Below are 19,653 nucleotides of genomic sequence, written 5' to 3'. Positions count from 1 at the left end.
AGAAAGTTTTCTCTCTTTCTCACAACACTAGAACCAGGGGGCATCCATTGAAAATACTGGGGGGGAAGAATTAGGACTAATAAAAGGAAACACTTCTTCACGCAATGGGTGATTGGTGTTTGGAATATGCTGCCACAGGAGGTGGTGATGGCCACTCACCTGGATAGCTTTAAAAAGGGCTTGGACAGATTTATGGAGGAGAACTTGATGTATGGCTACCAATCTTGATCCTCCTTGATCTGAGATTGCAAATGCCTTAGCAGACCAGGTGCTCAGGAGCAGCAGCAGCAGCAGCAGCAGCAGAAGGCCATTGCTTTCACCTCCTGCATGTGAGCTCCCAAAGGCTCCTGGTGGGCCACTGCGAGTAGCAGAGTGCTGGACTAGATGGACTCTGGTCTGATACAGCAGGCTAGTTCTTATGTTCTTATGAATACCCCGTATGAGAGGCAAACTTAAGGATATGAGCTTCAATATCTGATGAAGACAAAGTTCGAAAACGGTGAAAAATCACGTATCCCGTTCATTATCTTCATTCAGAAATATCATCTTCATTCATAAAACAAGCATCTCCGTTCATCGTATGAGAACCAAGTAGCGAGAAACATCGCACAGATAATAGGAATGGTATCTCCGTGAGTGTATAAGAATACAGTAGTGAGAACGATTGCACAAATAAGTACTTTGATGCTGTACTGGTCCATTGCCTATATGGTGAAGCCTAATTGGGCACTCCAAAGACGTTCATATTGGTTCATTCTACATTTTCCTAGGACTCTGTCGTTGTACATCTATAGCAGTGGTTCTCAACCTGTGGGTCGGGACCCCTTTGGGGGTCGAACGGCTCTTTCACAGGGGTCGCCTGAGACTCTCTGCATCAGTGTTCTCCAACTGTAAAATGGACAAATGTTAGGGTTGGGGGTCACCACAACATGAGGAACTGTATTAAAGGGTTGTGGCATTAGGAAGGTTGAGAACCACTGATCTATAGGATGTTTATGTTGTGTATAGGATAAGAGCACTGAATTTTATGAGCGTGTTTATGTCTGTTGCACTTGGTTTGTAATTGAATTACATCAATGTATATTGCATTGCGGTAGGTGCATCGCGTTGTTTTCTCTTTAAATATTGGGTTGTTGCACCGTCATTTGTTGTGTATACCTAGGATCTGAGAAAGCCGGGTTCGAACCCCCACTCGGCCGTGGAAAGTTGCTGGGTGACCTGGGGTCAGTCATATCCTCTCAGCTGTGACCCTGACACGTATTTGGATGGAAGACTCCCAAGGAATATCAGGGTTGTGACGCAATGGCAGGCAACAGCTAACAGCATGGTGTAGTGGTTAAGAGAAGAAGAGAAGAGTTTGGATTTATATCCCCCCTTTCTCTCCTGCAGGAGACTCAAAGGGGCTGACAATCTCCTTGCCCTTCCCCCCTCACAACAAACACCCTGTGAGGTAGGTGGGACTGAGAGAGCTCCGAGAAGCTGTGACTAGCCCAAGGTCACCCAGCTGGCGTGTGTGGGAGTGCACAGGCTAATCTGAATTCCCCAGATAAGCCTCCACAGCTCAGGCGGCAGAGCTGGGAATCAAACCCGGTTCCTCCAGATTAGATACATGAGCTCTTAACCTCCTACCCCACTGCTGGATTCTAATCTGGAGAAACCGGGTTTGATTCCCCGCTCTGCCACTTGAGCTGTGGAGGCTTATCTGGTGAACCGGATTAGCTTGTGCACTCCAACAGCTGGGTGACCTTGGGCTAGTCACGGTTCTCTCTGACCTCTGATTCAAGGTATCTGTTGAGGAGAGGGGAAAGGAAAAGCAGCTTGTAAGTTACTTGCGTCTCCTTACAGGAGAGAAAGGCGGGGTATAAATCCAAACTCCTCTTCTTTAAAAGTCTCTTGCCTTGAAAGCCCTACAGGGTTGCCATAAGTTGTCTGCGGAGTGGTGACAAAGTAAATCTCAAAATAGCCTGCGAGCTTTTGTGTTCCCTAGGCTTGATTCTCTGTGCAAAGGAAAGAGGGTGGGAGAGCCCAGTCATTATGGATGCAAATCTTATTAGCAGTCCTTTTGGCATATTTCCTTCCCATGTTACGCCAAGTTGGAATTATGTGTGATGCCTGAACATAGCGTGGGCGGTTCCTTTCCTGGAAATTTGTCTCTTGGAAAATAAGTGGATCTTGGTTTGATAAGGAGCCTGTGTTTGGCTGCTACAACAAATGAGCTAGCTGAAGATTTTCCATGGTTGGAGTTGGTGCTCTAATTGTTGAAGGCTTTTCCCAGCCAGAATCAACTGACCGTTGTGGGATTTGCAGGCTGTGTGGCCGTGGTCTAGTAGTTTTTGCTCCCAAAGTGCCTCAGAGTGACATGCCTCTGAAGATACCAGCCATAGAGGCAGGCGAAACGTTTGGAGCAAAAACTACCAGACCACGGCCACACAGCCTGCAAAACCCACAACAGCCAGTCTTGGTGTCGTTGCATGAACGGAGGAGGGCAGGAAGGTGCAAAGCTGATGGCTAACCAGGTTTACGTCACTTTAGAAATGAGCTCTGAGAGGCAGTGTAGTGTAGTGGTTAAGGTGTCCAACGTGGATTTGGGAAACCCAGGTTTGAATCCCCAGTCTGCCATGGAAACTTGCAGGGTGACCTTGGGTGAGTCATGCCCTCTCAGGCTCAACTTCCAAGGAGTACCATGGGTGTGACGTGGGTGGGAGTGGCAAACCATCTCTGAACGTCTCTTGACTTGAAACTCTGTGGTTGGCAAATAGAACTCGAGTTTGCAGTTGCTTGTGGTACAATACATGGAGCCTAGGCCCTTTCCGCACATGCAGAATAATGCACTTTCAATCCACTTTTCAATGCTCTTTGCCGCTGGATTTTACTGTGCGGAATAGCAAAACCTGATAGAAGAACTGAAATTACCCAGTTCTCAGCAGAGTAAAATGCAACAGGGTCATAAAAAAAGGAAAGTGTCTTTAATAATCGGGCGCCTGTGTATATATGTGTTTACACAATCTGGTTGTTTTAATTTATTTATTAATTGCTGCTGAGTTTTAATGGCTTAACTTTTATGTTGTGTTATTTGCTGTTGGGAACAGCCATGTTGGGAGCCGCCTCGAGCCCTTCCGGGATGAGGCGGCCTATAAATTCAATCAATCAATCAAAATATATTTGACAGAAGAGGAAGACAAAAAAATAGTCACGTGTAAAATGCGCACGCGAGCAAACACGCTTGCAGAATCAAACAGCAAAACAGCATCAGAATTACAGCATCAGGATAAAAAAGGGGAGAGGAGGAGAGAGTGGAAAGGGATGCTGCATACAAAGCTAGCCATTATATCCAGACAATGAAGGTGACTCCCAGTTAACAGCTCACCTGCCCTGCATTAACAGACACAAACCAAAGGGTGCAGCTATCTTACTCCTGCAAGAACTTGTAGAAAGAATCACAAGGGAATGCCAAATATTCTAACAAGATCCACTTGCAAACAATTGTGAAAGTGGATTGAAGGTGCATTATTCTGCATGTGCGGAAGGGGCCCTAGAGAGGAGAAGCGAGGGAAGAGGTCAGATTGTTACCGCTGCCCCGGTAACATAAAGTGATTTCTAGGAGTGATTTCAAGTGATTTCAGCTCGTGGCAGCAAGGCAAGGAGGAAAGGCAGAGTTTCTTCAAAAGCAGGGAGTGATTGGCAAGTGATTTCTTGGCAAGTGATTTCTTTATTGGCAAGTGATTTCTTGGCACAGCTCAGCAAAAAGGACCCATACATGGCTGTGCATCAGCCCCTTTTATACATTTCCCCACTAACCCAGAAAGGGGGTCTAGGGCAGTCCCACCCCCATAGTGCAAAAACCAGGAAGGGGGCGGTCTCCTTCCATCTAATACAAAGAAAATATCCTAGAACACCAAAGGGAGAAAACAATCCTTTTGCACATGCTGATGAGATCAAATCCCAGAAAAAAAAGGTTGCACCTTCTTGCCTGAGGTGGTTCCTTGGGAGTGTTAGACAGAAACAAGTTTGAATGATCCAATGAATTCTTGGATCCTGAAAGTAAGGATGTGAACAGTCCAATGAGCTTCTGGATCCTGAGAGTAAAACTTCAAACAGTCCAATAGCAAAACAGGGTGACATCTTCCAACAGTCAGTCCACACCCTGAGTCCATCCTTTGTTAGTCAAAAGGCCCTTTTGTTGGTGAAGATGGGATTACCTGGGTGTTGGTCCAAACTGAATTCCAGGACTAACTTCCTTGGGCCTTAATATCAGCTGTTACAAGATGCTGTGTTTCCCAACAGATACAGATATCTAAAATAACATTTCTAAACTTAAACATTAGAGGAAATCTTAAAGAACCCCCAATACAGTACAAGCCCATGTACATATAAGCAAGAGTATCCTAAATTAACAGTAACAAAACCTTAAATCAACTGGAGAACCTAGCTAAAGTATAATCCTAAACATTTGGCAAATAATAAATCCAACACTGAGGGGCTTACATTAAACCTTAAAAGGGACAAAGGCAAGAAGGAAACCATGTGAAGCATCAGCACATTCATATATACATGTTCTTTCCAGGCCTTATGGAGACTTTTGGACAACACTGGTCTCTTTGCTCTGATCCTTTGCTCTGATCCTTAGCCAGTGTAGTTCAGTGGCAGGCTCAGGAAAATATTTTTCCTATTTTCCTGGTGTTAACAAGATGGGCATGGGAGGGTGACCTTCCCAGGGAAAGGGAGGGCTCTCCGTCGTGTAAACCAGGAGTAGCATCACAAGCCCCTTGGCTCATGTGACTTTGATGAATCCATGCTGTGTCGTCGGAGTCAGGCTGGGCATGAAGCAAGAGATTCCGGCTCCCGTTCTTAGGAGTCCCTATCGTCTCCCCCGGCACAGGCAGACTCCTGCTTCCTTTGCACAAAAATCTGCCGTTTGGTTGCACTGCGGCGGGATGCAAATAAATTTGGAATAGCTCGTATTGTCGAAGGCTTTCACGGCCGGATTCAACTGGTTGTGGTGGGTTTTCCGGGCTGTGTGGCCGTGGCCTGGTGGATCTTGTTCCTAACGATTCACCTGTATCCGTGGCTGGCATCTTCAGAGGTGTGTCACAGAGGGAAGTCTGTTCCCTTCTCTCTGGACACAGTGTGTAACAGACTTCCCTCTGTGATACAGCTCTGAAGATGCCAGCCACAGATGCAGGTGAAACGTTAGGAATAAGATCCACCAGACCACGGCCAAACAGCCCAGAAAACCCACCACAATTAGTTGGAACAGCTTGTTTCTGTAACTCTGAGCAAAGTGTAAGAGTGAGCGCAAGACTTGGGTCCGGAGGGCTTGGTTAAAAATCTCTCCCCTTTGTCCTCACCTCACCCCCACCTCTCAAAGTTGCTGTGTGTGACTGAAGTGGAATAATCCTCTTTTCTGAGCTCACTGGAAGTAGGGGAGATGACAAATGCAGAAATCATTTCTGGTTATGCAGATTTGCAGTGCAGAGTTATATCCTTCTAAGTCTGTTAAGTCTACTATCTTAGAAGGGGCAGAGGCGTATCTAGGGGAAATGGAGCCTGTGCAAAATCTGAGTTTGTGCCCCCCCTCCAAGCGGCGACTGTGATTCTGGAATCCACCACCAAACAGAATCACTTTTAATGGTGTTTAAACTTGGAAGCCCAGATTCTCCTTTTAAATCTACCTTAAAGGAAGAATCTGGGGTCCCCAGTTAAAACAACATTGAAAGTGATGCTGTTTTGGGGTGGATTATCCCCCACCCTGAAACAGCATCACTTTCAATGTTTAAACTGAGGATCTCAGTCTAAATCCATGCCGAAGGGGGGGATTTAAAAGGAGAAACTGGGGAGATTTGGGGGGTGCCTGCTGTCAGGGGTGCAATTACTAAGATAGCGGCACCAAAATTTCAGAGTATCTTCAGGAGACCCTCCTGATGATATCACCCAGGTTTGGTGAACTTTGGTTCAAGGGGTCCAAAGTTATGGACCCTCAAAGGTGTAGCCCCCATCTCTATTAGCTCCCATTGAAAACAATGGGGGATGGGGCACCCACTTTTGGAGTCCATAACGTTGGACCCCCTGAACCAAACCTCACCAAACCTGGGTGAAATCATCAGGAGAGTCTCCCGAAAAATCCCTGAAATTTTGGTGCTGCTAGCCTAAAAACTGCATCCTTTGAAGGCCAAAAATGGGGAAAAAACACTAAAAATACAAAAAAGCCCTCAAACGGACCTGCATTTCTTGTGCCCCCCACAAGGGGGCGCCCAGGGACATTTGACTCCCCATGTCTCCATTACAGGTGCGCCACTGAGAAGGGGGCAGCTGTTTAGGATGATCTTGCACATAGTGGTATGTGAATTGTTAACATTCTGGCCTAATCCAAGGCTGGCAAACAGAAACAATAAATAGGTTCATCTTTATTTTCAAAGCCAGCGCTGCATTTTTGAGCACAGACCCTGGATGGTAGAAAGTCTGAAGTCTCTTCCAGGATGCTGTCTTCAAATGTCGGCTTCTTTCTGATGCCATGCTCAACTGCAGATAGGTAGAGATGTACACACACCTGACTGGTGGTCAGAATCATGGCCCTTTCTCCCTTTGCTTATGCAGGGGAAAGTAATTCCAGTTACCTGGGACATACAGAGGCAGGTACGTGTGTTAACCTGGAGCTGGGGTTCCCCTCTGCTAAATGGGATTGTAAACTTGGATTAAACTCTGGTTTAAGATGCTGGTTGGTAGGGGCAGGAGAATTGAGGACTCATCCATATGCCTGCATTTGTATGTTGTGGGAAAGCAGAGTTGTCTTGACCCAATTTAAAAGTGGAGGAAGCCACAGTGGAAAGAGAGGGAACAGCCCTCCCCCCCAATGCATTTTTACTTTTAAAAAGAATCTCAGTGCGCTGCTTGATCCAGAGTTTTAATTTCATAGTGTTGCGAGTAGCAGAGAGCTGGACTAGATGGACTCTGGTCTGATCCAGCTGGCTTGTTCTTATGTTCTTATGCTTTGTCACATCATTATAATTGCTGCAGCAAACACTGTCAAGTGACTGTTGTGGGTTTTCTGGGCTGTGTGGATGCGGCTGGTAATTTTTGCTCCTAATGTTTTTTGCCCGCATCTATGACTGGCATCTATGAGTGTTTTCCCGCATCTGTGACATCTTACCTTGACATGTGTCTAAAGATGGCAGCAACAGATGCGAGATAAATGTTTAGAGCAAAAATTACCAGACTGTGGCCCCGCAGCCCAGAAAACAAACAACAGCCAGTTGATCCTGGCCATGAAGGCTTTTGACAAAATACTGTCATGAAATTAACAATTAAAATGTGGGACTTTCTGGTTTCCTGCAATTGACCTTGTGCTCACTAGATGGCACTGTAACATGATTTATTTTTTTAAGGTTGGATTTGGGGTATTCAGATTCTGCTCTTTCAGGGTGACTATTATAGAAACCTACTGATGCTCCCGTTCCCCTGCTCAAGCCTTTCTTAAACCTTACAGATTTGAAATGAGCTGTGAACATGTCTTCGAACTTGTCTGAATTGTGGTTTGAGGTCACGTGTCTCATAGACCCAGAACCTGCTCTTTAAAGCATGAGATTTTTGACGTCGTATGTATGAATGAACCACGTTTAGTACACATTGCGCCACATTTCATTGGCTTTGTGATCATATAAGTCAAAGTTTCAGTGTTTTTTCTGTGAAAACTATACCCCTCTGTTTGGGACCATAGTAAAAGTCTCTTGAAACATTCTTGTAGGTGTGCCTCTTTGTAGCTCAAAATTGGGTGGTTTTATTCAGAATACTAGACGCCCAAGTCCTGATAAAAGTACCAGGCAGTCCGCCATAGAACATAGAACCAATTTTACATTTTGTTACCTCTGACTGATGAATACCTCCTTTATTATGGTCATCCAGTAGTCCTCCTGACGTATAATTTTGGGACGAACCTTCAAGTAATGGCAAAGGGTATACCTGGGCATATGCAGAGTGCTTTTCTTCATTCAGTCAGCACAGCCCACTTATACAATTGGGGGTTAGGTCTTGTCTGATCGGATAATGCAGATTCCAGGTTTGGTGCCTCTCAGAAACATAGTTAGGGTTAGAGTGCTGTGTGGTTTCCGGGCTGTATGGCCGTGTTCTAGCAGTATTCTCTCCTGACGTGAGTCACAATGAACAATTTCAATTTCAACAGGAAGGAAGGAAGGAAGGAACGAACGAACGAACGAACCATGAAAATGAACAGAATTTGGCTGCCAGTGTTGAAAAACTCTAGAATTAAGACAGTGACTAATCAGCTCCACACAAACACAGGATGACTATAGATAATAGCAATCAAAGGGAACAAAGGCCAGGCTACTTCTATTCAGATGCATTCACCTATTGACCTGGCTATCTTCATTGTGACTCACATGCCACAGACTTCATTGTTACTCACATGCCAAGCTACTTCTATTCAGATGGCCTCACCTATTGACCTCACAGTATATATACTCCACTTGCTTTCCTTTCCTACATCAGATCCTCTGAAGATGCCAGCCACAGATGCAGGCAAGAATGCTGCTAGAACACGGCCATACAGCCCGGAAACCGCACAGCACTCCAGTGATTCCGGCCGTGAAAGCCTTCGACAATACATAGTTAGGGTTGCCAGTTGTGGGTTGAGATCCACTTGGAGATTTTTGGGCGGAGGTGGGGTGGGGAGGTGGGGTATGACATCATAAACGCCACCCTTCAAAACTGCCTTTTCTCCAGGGGGGACTCATCTCTGTAGTTTGGAGAACGATTGTCATTCCAGGAGGTCTCCAGGGCCCGCCTGGAGGTTGGCAACCCTACTCTTAGTCCTTTTTTTTTTTTTGCGTTGCGTGTTCCCAGTTCAGGATTTGTCAACTGAATTTGCTTTTTCTCTCTCTCTTCCTCCCATGTCCCCATCTCCTCTTCTAGGCAAGTACGGGAGAGATTGAAGAGCCAAGTGGCAACCTTAAAGGAGAGAGTTCCGGGATTCAGGCCAGGCCTTGCAATTTTGCAGGTATCAGTGATGTCATCGTTGTCGTCCCCATTTCCCCCCCCCCTTCCCGGTCCCCGTTTTTTCAGCATTTGTTCAATAGCCCTGACTTCTCTTTCAGAGATGGGCATGAAAGTTGGCGGTAGTAGTTCAGCGATGGCGAACCTTTTCGAGACCGAGTGCCCAAATTGCAACCCAAAACCCACTTATTTATTGCAATTTAACCTGAATACTGAGGTTTTAGTTTAGAAAAAACGGTTGGCTCCGAGGCGCACGTTACTCGTGAGTAAGCTTGGTGAAGCAACCGTGCAACGCTTTGAATGGGTGAATCACGACCCTAGGAGGGTTTACTCAGAAGCAAGCCCCATTGCCAGCAACTGAGCTTACTCCCAGGTAAAGGATCGTACCCAGGCTAGCCTAGATGTGTGTGTGGGGGGAGGGTGATTTTCCACCTCCCCCCCATGATGAACTCTGTACACGTGTGCCCACAGAAAGGGCTCTGAGTGCCACCTCTGGCACCTGTGCCATAGGTTTGCCACCGCTGTGGTAGTTAATCTTTCCCCTTCCTTTCCCCCAACCCCTCTGTCAGGCAGTTTCCTCTCCACTTAGTTACTAGTTCTGGGTTGCCAATCCTGTGTTAGAGAAATCCCTGGAGATTTGGGCTTGATCCTGTGGAGGGCGGGTTTTGAGGAGGGGAGAGACCTCAGCAAAGTACAGTGCTATAGAGTCCACCCTGCTAAGCAACCATTTGCTCCACAGAGGCAGCGTCGTATAGTGGTTAAGGCCAATGGGCTCTGATCTGGAGAACTGGGTTTGATTCCCCACTCCTCCGCAGCAGCGGCTGACTCTTATCTGGTGAACTGGATTTGTTTCCCTGCTCCTGCACATGAAGCCTGCTGGCTGACCGCTGCTACCCTGAGCTCACCAAAGGGAGGGTAGGATAAAATAGACTGGAATGAAACAGTCCGATTTCCCTCAGTGACCATTTCCATTCTTTTAAGGTTGGTGATCGGGATGATTCAAATCTCTACATTAGCATGAAGCTGAAGGCGGCGGCTGAGGTAATATTTCTTCCCATTGTACCAGAGGGTTGTGTTTTTTTCTTCTGTTTGCACAGAATGATGGGGAGAGGGGGTTGCTGCAATACACGGTTTTGTTAGTGCCATATAAACTCGTGTATAAGCTGAGGCACCCAATTTTACTGCCCAAACCTGGGAAAACTTATTGACTCGGGTATAAGCCGAGGGTGGGAAGCCGGGAGGCAGAGGGAGCTCCTTGTTTGGGCAGTGACATCAGGGGGAGTCACTGCCCAAATAAAGAGCTCCCTCTGCCTGCCGGCTAGCTGGGCTTTGTCAAACCCAGCCGGCAGGCAGAGGGAGTTCCTCATTTGGGCAGTGACCCCCTGATGTCACTGCCCAAATAAGGAGCTCCTTCTGCAGGGTTTGAGGAAGCCCAGCCAGTCAGGGTTCCCCCTTCACCCTCAACAAGCAGCTTGGCAGGGAGGTTGTCCCAGCCCCGCCCCCAGCCTCCTTGTGAAAACGGTGACTTGCGTATAAGCCGAGGGGGCTTTTCCCAGCCTTTAAACAGGGCTGAAAAACTCGGCTTATACACTAATATATACGGTAATTTATTTAAAGAGGTTTCTGTGCCTCGTCAGCTCGAGGCGATGGATTAAGCTTGCTCCCAGCCTGCCTGGCCTGGTAAAACTCTGCCTTCTTCCAATTTCTGTTTGCTGACACACCCAACAAAACCTTGGTGGTCTCTAACAGCCCAATCCAAAGGGTGGGTGCAGTGGTATCCGGAGACGGCGGCACCGCACTGCCTCCGAAGAGGAGAAGGTGAAAAAGGTTTACTCCCCCAGGAAACCGCATAGTGTATTGGGAGCCGACTCCAGGAAGGCTGCCAGAACACCCCCTTCGTGCCAGCTCAGGCAATTGTGGTGGTGCCTAGTTATTATTATTATTTTATTATTATTTATTAAATTTGATATACCGCCCTATCCCCGAAGGGCTCAGGGTGGTGTACAGATAAAACATCATCTGAAAACATGCATATAATTAAAACAGCAGTCGTATCTTAAAACATCGCCCGCACCCTTACGAAACCCTCCTAATGAAAAATGATGGGTCCTGATGGTATTAGGGCCCGTGGGGGTAAAGAGGAGGGGGCAGGGGCACCCTCAGCGGCCGGTCTCTCCAAAGGCCCGGTGGAACAACTCAGTCTTACAGGCCCTGCGGAAATCCCCAAGGTTCCGCAGGGCCCGGACAGCTGGAGGGAGAGTGTTCCACCAGGCCGGCGCCAGAGCCGTAAAGGCTCTGGCCCGAGTGGAGGCCAGCCGCATCATTGAGGGGCTGGGGTTTGGGCACTGTGGCGGCTTCCTGCCAGGGTGAGTCACTCGGCATTGTTACATGGACACAGGCGCACTCCTTCTGCCCTTTCCAATGCAGCTGTTAGGTCTCGATCCTTGAATCAATAAACAGGCTCAGGATGGTTGATCAGAAGAGTTTATTGGAGAGGTAACAAAGCACCCAGCTTGCAAGAAGCCAGATCTGGCAGACTTGGCTTTTGCGACCCCCCTTTATCCAGAAACAATCCTCCCTCCCATTTTCCCAGAGAATGTGAGAAAGAGTTACATCGAAGCCTAAATGCGGCCCAAGGTCAGTGACAGAAAGAGAGAAAGGCACCTGACCTCCTACCCCCACAGAGCAACGGAAACATCCCGCTTCCCATGGGAGTAGAAGGTGTCAGGGGTAAGCCTAGTTATCTACCAAGCGTGTGAAACCATAAAAGTGAGATCAAGGAAAGACCGTTTGATTAACTCATTGGTTATATTTAGCAGGCAGAGTGCATATATCTAAAGGCAGTTAGATGGATGTGAGTGCATCTCAATCACCTAGATACAAGCGCTGTCTATATTTTATGTAGCCAGGGCCAGGAGTTCGGACTGCATCTCAATCACCAGGTGCCATCCATGACAGCGGCTTCAGCCCTGCCCCCGCCCCCAGCGTTCAGATAGTACTCTTACATGCTTTGTACTTAAATCTTGCATCTCTAGAGAAGAAGAAGAGGAGGAGGAGGAGGAGGAGGAGGAGTTTGGATTTATATCCCCCCTTTCTCTCCTGCAGGAGACTCAAAGGGGCTTACAATCTCCTTGCCCTTCCCCCCTCACAACAAACACCCTGTGAGGTAGGTGGGGCTGAGAGAGCTCCGAGAAGCTGTGACTAGCCCAAGGTCACCCAGCTGGTGTGTGTGGGAGTGTACAGGCTAATCTGTATTCCCCAGATAAGCGTCCACAGCTCAGGCGGCAGAGCTGGGAATCAAACCCGGTTCCTCCAGGTTAGATACACAACCTCCTACGCCACTGCTGCTCACTGTTGACCTGACTCAACTTGAGAATTGAACAGGGTCAGGTTGCCACGAAGGAAGCCTCCCTCCACATCCTGCGTGTGTGCAGCTTATAACGTTTTCCTCACTTTCCCGACGTGGGCTTGATGTGTGGCAGTGAGTCAGTGTGGTACATTGTCTAGGATCTCAGACTAGCATCCAGCTTCAAATCTTCCCTCAACCATCAAACTGTCTGGGGGACATTGAGATAGATGTTCTCCCACATGGAAGCTACCTCGTAGGCCTGATGTGAGGATAAAGAGCTCTGTTTGCCACCTAGTGTTCTTTGGAGGAAGGATAAGAACATAAGAACTAGCCTGCTGGATCAGACCAGAATCCATCTCGTCCAGCACTCTGCTACTCGCAGTGGCCCACCAGGTGCCTTTGGGAGCTCACGTGCAGGAGGTGAAAGCAAGGGCCTTCTGCTGCTGCTGCTCCCAAGCACCTGGTCTGTTAAGGCATTTGCAATCTCAGATCAAGGAGGGTCAAGATTGGTAGCCATAGATCGACTTCTCCTCCATAAATCTGTCCAAGCCCCTTTTAAAGCTATCCAGGTGAGTGGCCATCACCACCTCCTGTGGCAGCATATTCCAAACACCAATCACACAATGTGTGAAGAAGTGTTTCCTTTTCAATGAATGCCCCCTGGTTCTAGTATTGTGAGAAATGGGATAAAAATGTGAGTGCCTTAGAGATGTGTCCAGGGCACCAGATGTTTCGGTGAACCCGGCTGCCTGTTCTGCTCCGTACATGGCTTAGCAGTAACTCCATTTGCCCTCAGTGATGTCCCCATGGGGCCAGATTTGATTGGATGTATGACAGTGTCACCATTCATAGGCCGGTTTTAATATTTTGCTTTGAAGCTCAATGGAGAGCAATGAACAGGAATGAAAAATGTTGAGTTTTCGTGGGTTTTTCGGGAAAAATCTTTTGGTGAATGGGACTTAACTAGGAAACAAAAATATATGGCCCTTTATATGTATCTGAATCGATCATGTAAATATAAGATCATTCAAGCATTGAAAAATTAATATCTAAGATATAATAATTGGAGTAGTAATTTGGAGCAAACAAAAGACAAAGATTATATTATAAGGTCTCTCTAGCAAAAAAAATCTATTTTGGGATCCGTTATGTATTAAGTACTTAGGATAAGGTTGATAGATATCTTCTATGCTGTAGTGTAATTTTTACTGTTTTCTATTATTTTCTTTTTCCTGATCTGCTTAATATGTTGAAAAATAATTTAAAAATAATTTAAAAAATAAATATGGTACTGAAGCAACAGCCAGTTGGGTGAGTGAACAGGATAAAAGTACCGTTCGGGAGGGTATAAAAACTAATGGCGGGCCTTCTCCGCTCAGGAAGTGTTGCCATGACAACAGAACAATGTGGGTTTTGGGGGGTCACAGTATGGGAATGTTGATGAACCTTGCAAGAGGAGACCATTATTTGCCCCTCCCCCTTTTCATATAATCACGATGCGACTCATAAAACCTAATGATTCCCGGACCTTCTTTCTATTCCAGATCGGGATCAACGCCAATCACATCAAGCTGCCAAATACCGCGTCGGAAGCTGAGGTAGCTTCTTTCACTTTGAATGTTGTACGCGTGGGTGTGTATTTGTGGGGGTAGGCGTACGTGATAAAGTTTGACAGGATAATCCTGCCGTTCTCTCTTGACAGCTACGTCTTTTGATCTCGCCGCATGGTGTCTGAATGATATTTTATTACAGCTTGAGGGAAGTTAAAAGTGTTTTGAAAATCTGCCTGCCTTCTGGCTGTGGCTAACCTTTCGAATCTGACTGGAACATACTTTGGCCAGGAAGCGTTATCACCATGTTGTGCCGCCTTTCGTACATGATTGGCTAAATTTGATTGAAAGGCGGAACCTCAGCTTTGCACGCAGATGGTCCTAGGTCAGTGGTGGCGAACCTTTGGCACTCCAGATGTTATGGACTACAATTCCCATCAGCCCTTGCCAATTGGCCAATTGACCATGCTGGCAAAGGCTGATGGGAATTGTAGTCCATAACATCTGGAGTCCCAAAGGTTCGCCACCATGGTCCTAGGTTCAACCCCTGGCATCTCTAGTTAAAAAGACCTCTCTCTCAACTTTCTCAGCCCCACCTGCCTCACAAGGTGTCTGTTGTGGGGAGAGGAAGGGAAAGGAGCTTGTAAGCCACCTTGAGTCTCCTTACAGCAGAGAAAGGCGGGATATAAATCTGAACTCCTCCTTCACTTCCTCCTCCTCCTCCTCTTCTTCTAGTTTGAGGCTCACTGTGCAATGTTTTTGGTAAGTCTAGCAGGTGAATATTTTTCAGCATGTGGATTAAGAGAAGAAAATGCGGTGTTGTGCAATGCAGCAACATCACTTTAAGGAACTCATCATTAGAATTTATGCTATAGCCCAAACTCTCATCAGAAGATGGAGAAAGGAAGCCACATGAACCTAACGTATTTTTGTGGAGCATTCTTTCTGGACCATCTCCAGATTCAGGCTTTATCACATACTCCGACATATCATTATGCCGTACCTGCAGGACCGTCTTGCCCCATATGTCCCGAATCGGCCCCTGCGCTCAGCAGAGGCCAATTTGCTGGTGGTCCCTGGCCCCTCAATGATGCGGCTGGCCTCCACCCGGGCCAGAGCCTTTACAGCTCTGGCCCCTGCCTGGTGGAACGCTCTACCTCCAGCTACGCGGGCCCTGCGGGATCTTAATGAATTTCGCAGGGCCTGCAAGGCTGAGCTGTTCCACCGGGCCTTTGGGGAGACCAGCCGCTGATGCCCCCCCCCCTTTCTATAACATCTGTGGACACTGCCGTCCCCCCTCCCCCTTTTCTTAGGGGATTTATTAGTAGGACGCCATCGGTACATCTGATATTAGGACGCTGCATTTTAATGGGGTTTTAACATGTATAGAGCCACTATTTAATGATCTATTTAATTAATTTTGATATTATTGATTTTATTTTGTGCTCTATCTATATGTTTTGTCACCCCCCTGAGCCCTCCGGGGGAGGGTGGTTTATAAATCATCATCATCATCATCATCATCATCATCATCATCATCATCATCATCATTCATCTGTCTCACTACAATATATACTTGAGGTTCCCATCAATTGGCTAACCTGCATTTACCTTTTAAGCTTACATTGTGTACCAAAACCCAGTCTCTTTATGAAATATGTGACACCTTTACTTGAGGATGCAGAAATAGTTGGAAATGATAGTTGAGTTTATTTATTGATTTGATTTGCATTCCGCTCCCCTCCCCCCCCCCCCTTGCTGCAGGGAACCCAGAGTGGCTCACAACCATATAAAAACAACAAAACTATAATAAACAATAGTATGCAAAAACATATAAAAGGTATAAAAATGGTGCTTGGCCTAACTGAGGATGGAATGGCTCAGAAAGTTCTTAATCCTATATTTTAAAACAAATTCAATATAACTAAATAAGGGAGGGGAAAGAAAGGGAACCATCTAGGATGGAAACATACCTGTTGCTGCCCACAGCTGTAGTTTGTGTAGGAAAGGGGGATAGGTTGGTTTCCAAAAATCTGTCCTGTGTATGATTGGTCTTTTCCCCTGCTGTGGAAAGATTCAAAAAACCAAAAGCTCATTGCGCAAGGGAAAGTGGCTACCAAAGTGGGACAGATGTATGGTGTACAGTTCAGTGTAAACTATAGAAGAAGAATAAGTGTTGGATTTATATCCCCCCTTTCTCTCCTGCAAGGAAACTCAAAGGGGTTTACAAACTCCTTTCTCTTTTCCCCTCACAACAACCACCCTGTGAGGTAGGTGGGGCTGAGAGAGTTCAGAAGAACTGTGACTAGCCCAAGGTCACCCAGCTGGCGTGTGTGGGAGTGTACAGGCTAATCTGAATTCCCCAGATAAGCCTCCACAGCTCAGGCAGCAGAGCGGGGAATCAAACCTGGTTCCTCCAGATTAGAGTACACCTGCTTTTAACCACTACACCACTGCTGCTCCTGTAGAGGTATGTTTTGGGTGTTTCAGGGCTGAGAGAAAGAGGCCGGAATAATGTGTCCACTCCTGAAAAGGGTTGTGAAATGTATATAGAAATATACCAGTGCAACCACAGTGTCACAATCCTATCTATTTATTTGACTTGTATTCAATGTCATTTGTGCATGTGTGTGTTGGTTTAACATATCCTTCGGCTCCAGTGAGAAGAAGCTGCGAAAATGAAAACAACGGACAGAATAAAAACACAAGATTTATTTAAAAGCAGCAACCTGTCCGTTCTGCCAAAATGTTTTAACCGCCACTCTCTTCACCAGATAAAGCACTGCAGATCCATGATTGAGTCTCCTCAGTGCGTTTTTTTGTTTGTTTAAAGAAGAATAGCGGCTGTGATGGCCCAGGGCGGTGATGCGGGTAAAGCGCATTCCAATTTGTCAGTATCCTCCTTCAACTGTGGTGCCCAAAACTAAAAACAGCACTCCGAGTGAGGCCTAACTTGTTTTTCTTTCCAGCACAAACATTCTGAAGCTTGTTGTGGGTCTTCTGGCCTGTGTAGCCGTGGTCTGGTAGGAGGTAGCAGTGGCGTAGCAGGTTAAGAGCTCGTGTATCTAATCTGGAGGAACCGGGTTTGATTCTCCGCTCTGCCGCCTGAGCTGTGGAGGCTTATCTGGGGAATTCAGATTAGCCTGTGCACTCCCACACAAACGGCAGCTGGGTGACCTTGGGCTAGTCACAGCTTCTCGGAGCTGTCTCAGCCCCACCTACCTCACAGGGTGTTTGTTGTGAGGGGGGAAGGGCAAGGAGATTGTAAGCCTGAGTCTCCTTACAGGAGAGAAAGGGGGGATATAAATCCAAACTTTTCTTCTTCTTCTTGTTCCTAATGTTTCGCCTGCATCTGTGGCTGGCCTCAAAGAGAAGTGTGTTACACACTGTGTCCGGCATGTCTCCATGCTTCTGGACACAGTGTGTAACATACTTCTCTTTGTGATACACCTCTGAAGATGCCAGCCACAGATGCAGGCGAAACATCGGGAACAAGATCTACCAGACCACGGCCACGCAGCCCAGAAAACCCACAACCACCAGTTTATTCCTGCCGTGAAAGCTTTTTGACAATACCCTCTGAAGTTTATTCCCTCCTGATTGCTCGTCCTTTAAATGCTCAGGTGCTGAGGTGCATTAATGCGCTGAACGAAGATCCGGCCATTCATGGGTTTATCGTGCAACTGCCTCTGGATTCGAACAAGCCCATCAACACCGAGAAAATAACCAACGCCGTGGCACCCGAGAAGGACGTGGATGGGTAAGCTTGTTTGTCTTTTTGCTTGTGGCCGAGTCCAATACAAGGTTCCGGTTATAGCCTGCAAAGCCCTGAACGGACACCCAAACCTGTAGAACCAGCTCTCTCATTGGAGCAGCAGTGGCGTAGGAGGTTAAGAGCTCGTGTATCTAATCTGGAGGAACCGGGTTTGACTCCCAGCTCTGCCCCTTGAGCTGTGGAGGCTTATCTGGGGAATTCAGATTCGCCTGTATACTCCCACACACGCCTGCTGGGTGACCTTGGGTTAGTCACAGCTTCTCGGAGCTCTCTCAGCCCCACCTACTTCACAGAGTGTTTGTGGTTAGGGGGGAAGGGCAAGGAGATTGTCAGCCCCTTTGAGTCTCCTGCAGGAGAGAAAGGGGGGATATAAATCCAAACTCCTCCTCCTCCTCTTCTTCTCCTCCTCCTCCTCCTCCTCCTCCTCCTTCTCCTCCTCCTTCTTCTTCTTCTTCATTGCAAAGCCTTCAGAGAATGCCACCCTGTGAAGCGGTACAGTCGGCAGTGGCCTGTTCGTGTCCCTTCTCAGTGGAGGCTCCCACCCTGTGGAGGAGGCCACAAAGGCTCCCCTGCTTCTGCCATTTCACAGGGTGAAGCGTGATTAGAACTGTAGTGGAAAGAACAGCTCAGGAGGGCAGTTTTTGTAAAAGGTCTTCTGCAGTGATGATTGTGGGTGACCTGCTTTTGCTGCATTTTCTTTACCTTTTGTATTTCTCTTTCGGTGTTGTTTATAGCGTCCCGGCCTTAGATGGTTTGTTTTCATTGATCTCTAATTGTGTGAGCCTAGATTTATTGCGTTGTTCATTGGTTGTGCTGTCTGACGGCACTGTTTTATGGCCTGCAATCTGCCTTGTCTCTCAGTGAGAAAAGCAGACCATTAGGGGTGAATTTTCCTTTCCGGTATCTCCCTCCCCCTACCTTGCATAGTGGTTGAGAGCAGCAGACTCTAATCTAGAAGAAGAAGAGTTTGGATTTATACCCCACCTTCCTCTCCTGTAAGGAGCCTCAAGGTGGCTTAAAAGCTCCTTTGCCTTCCTCTCCCCACAACAGACACCTTGTGAGGCAGGTGGGGCTGAGAGAGTTCTGAGAACCATGACTGGCCCAAAGTCACCCAGTGGAAACACATCTGGTTCACCAGATACGCCTCCACAGCTCAAGTGGCAGAGCGGGGAATCAAACCCGGTTCTCCAGATTAGAGTGCACCTGCTCTTAACCACCACACCACGTTGGCTCTCTAGAGAACTGGATTTGATTCCCTGCTCTTCCACATTAACGATGGACTGGGTTTGTTTCTTGACTTCTCCGCAAGAAGTCTGCTGGGTGACCTTGGGCTAGTCACAGTTCTCTCAGAACTTTCTTAGCCCCACTTGCCTCACAAGAGGCTTGTTGTGGGGAGGGGAAGGAAGGAGATTGATAGAGATTCCTTAACGGTAGAGGAAAGCGGGGTATAAAAACTAACTTTCCTCCTCTTCTTTCTCCTTCTCAACTGAAATTGCCCCTCAGAGAATGTTCTAATTTGTAGGTGTCAAACTCAGGCCCTCCAGATGTTCATGGACTATGATTCCCATCAGCCATGCCAGCAGGACCAGTTGGCCATACTAGAAGGGGCTGCTGGGAACTGTAGTCCATGAACATCTGGAGGGCCTGAGTTTGACACCTATGTTCTAAATATTTTTGGGAGGGAAGAAACCACCACCCATTTTCCACACCTGACGGCGCTGACAGAAAGGGTCAGAGCGGGGTATTAACTAAAGCAGTGGTTCCCTTTTCTGTTAACTGCTGTTGTCATATTTGAACATGGTTTTCCAGAGAATAAATGCTTCAGGTAAATAATGATATGGAAAAAAGCCCAATCAGTACAGTCTGTTAGCCCTTGTTCTTGCTTATTAACTACAAGGATGTTGACTAGCCCCAAACGTGCCTTTGATCAGTACATGATCTAAGAAAACTCCTGTAATTCTTTACAGCAGTAT

The 19,653-nt window shown here is 47.0% G+C and overlaps 1 protein-coding gene across 1 annotated transcript in view; it reads left to right on the top strand.

The window, feature by feature from the left end:
- Nucleotides 1-19,653, top strand: part of MTHFD1 (methylenetetrahydrofolate dehydrogenase, cyclohydrolase and formyltetrahydrofolate synthetase 1) — a 79,907-nt gene that overhangs the window by 9,086 nt on the left and 51,168 nt on the right. The window contains exons 2-5 of the mRNA XM_048484651.1: nt 8,926-9,010; nt 9,988-10,047; nt 13,900-13,953; nt 17,529-17,665. Coding sequence (XP_048340608.1) covers nt 8,926-9,010; nt 9,988-10,047; nt 13,900-13,953; nt 17,529-17,665 — 336 coding nt within the window. The remainder of the gene's footprint in view (nt 1-8,925; nt 9,011-9,987; nt 10,048-13,899; nt 13,954-17,528; nt 17,666-19,653) is intronic.

The sequence above is a fragment of the Sphaerodactylus townsendi genome, linkage group LG02 (genome assembly GCF_021028975.2).
Source record: "Sphaerodactylus townsendi isolate TG3544 linkage group LG02, MPM_Stown_v2.3, whole genome shotgun sequence".
In the NCBI taxonomy this organism is placed as follows: domain Eukaryota; kingdom Metazoa; phylum Chordata; class Lepidosauria; order Squamata; family Sphaerodactylidae; genus Sphaerodactylus; species Sphaerodactylus townsendi.
Note: the sequence above shows the minus strand (reverse complement) of the source record. Positions and strands in the feature narration are given on the sequence as shown.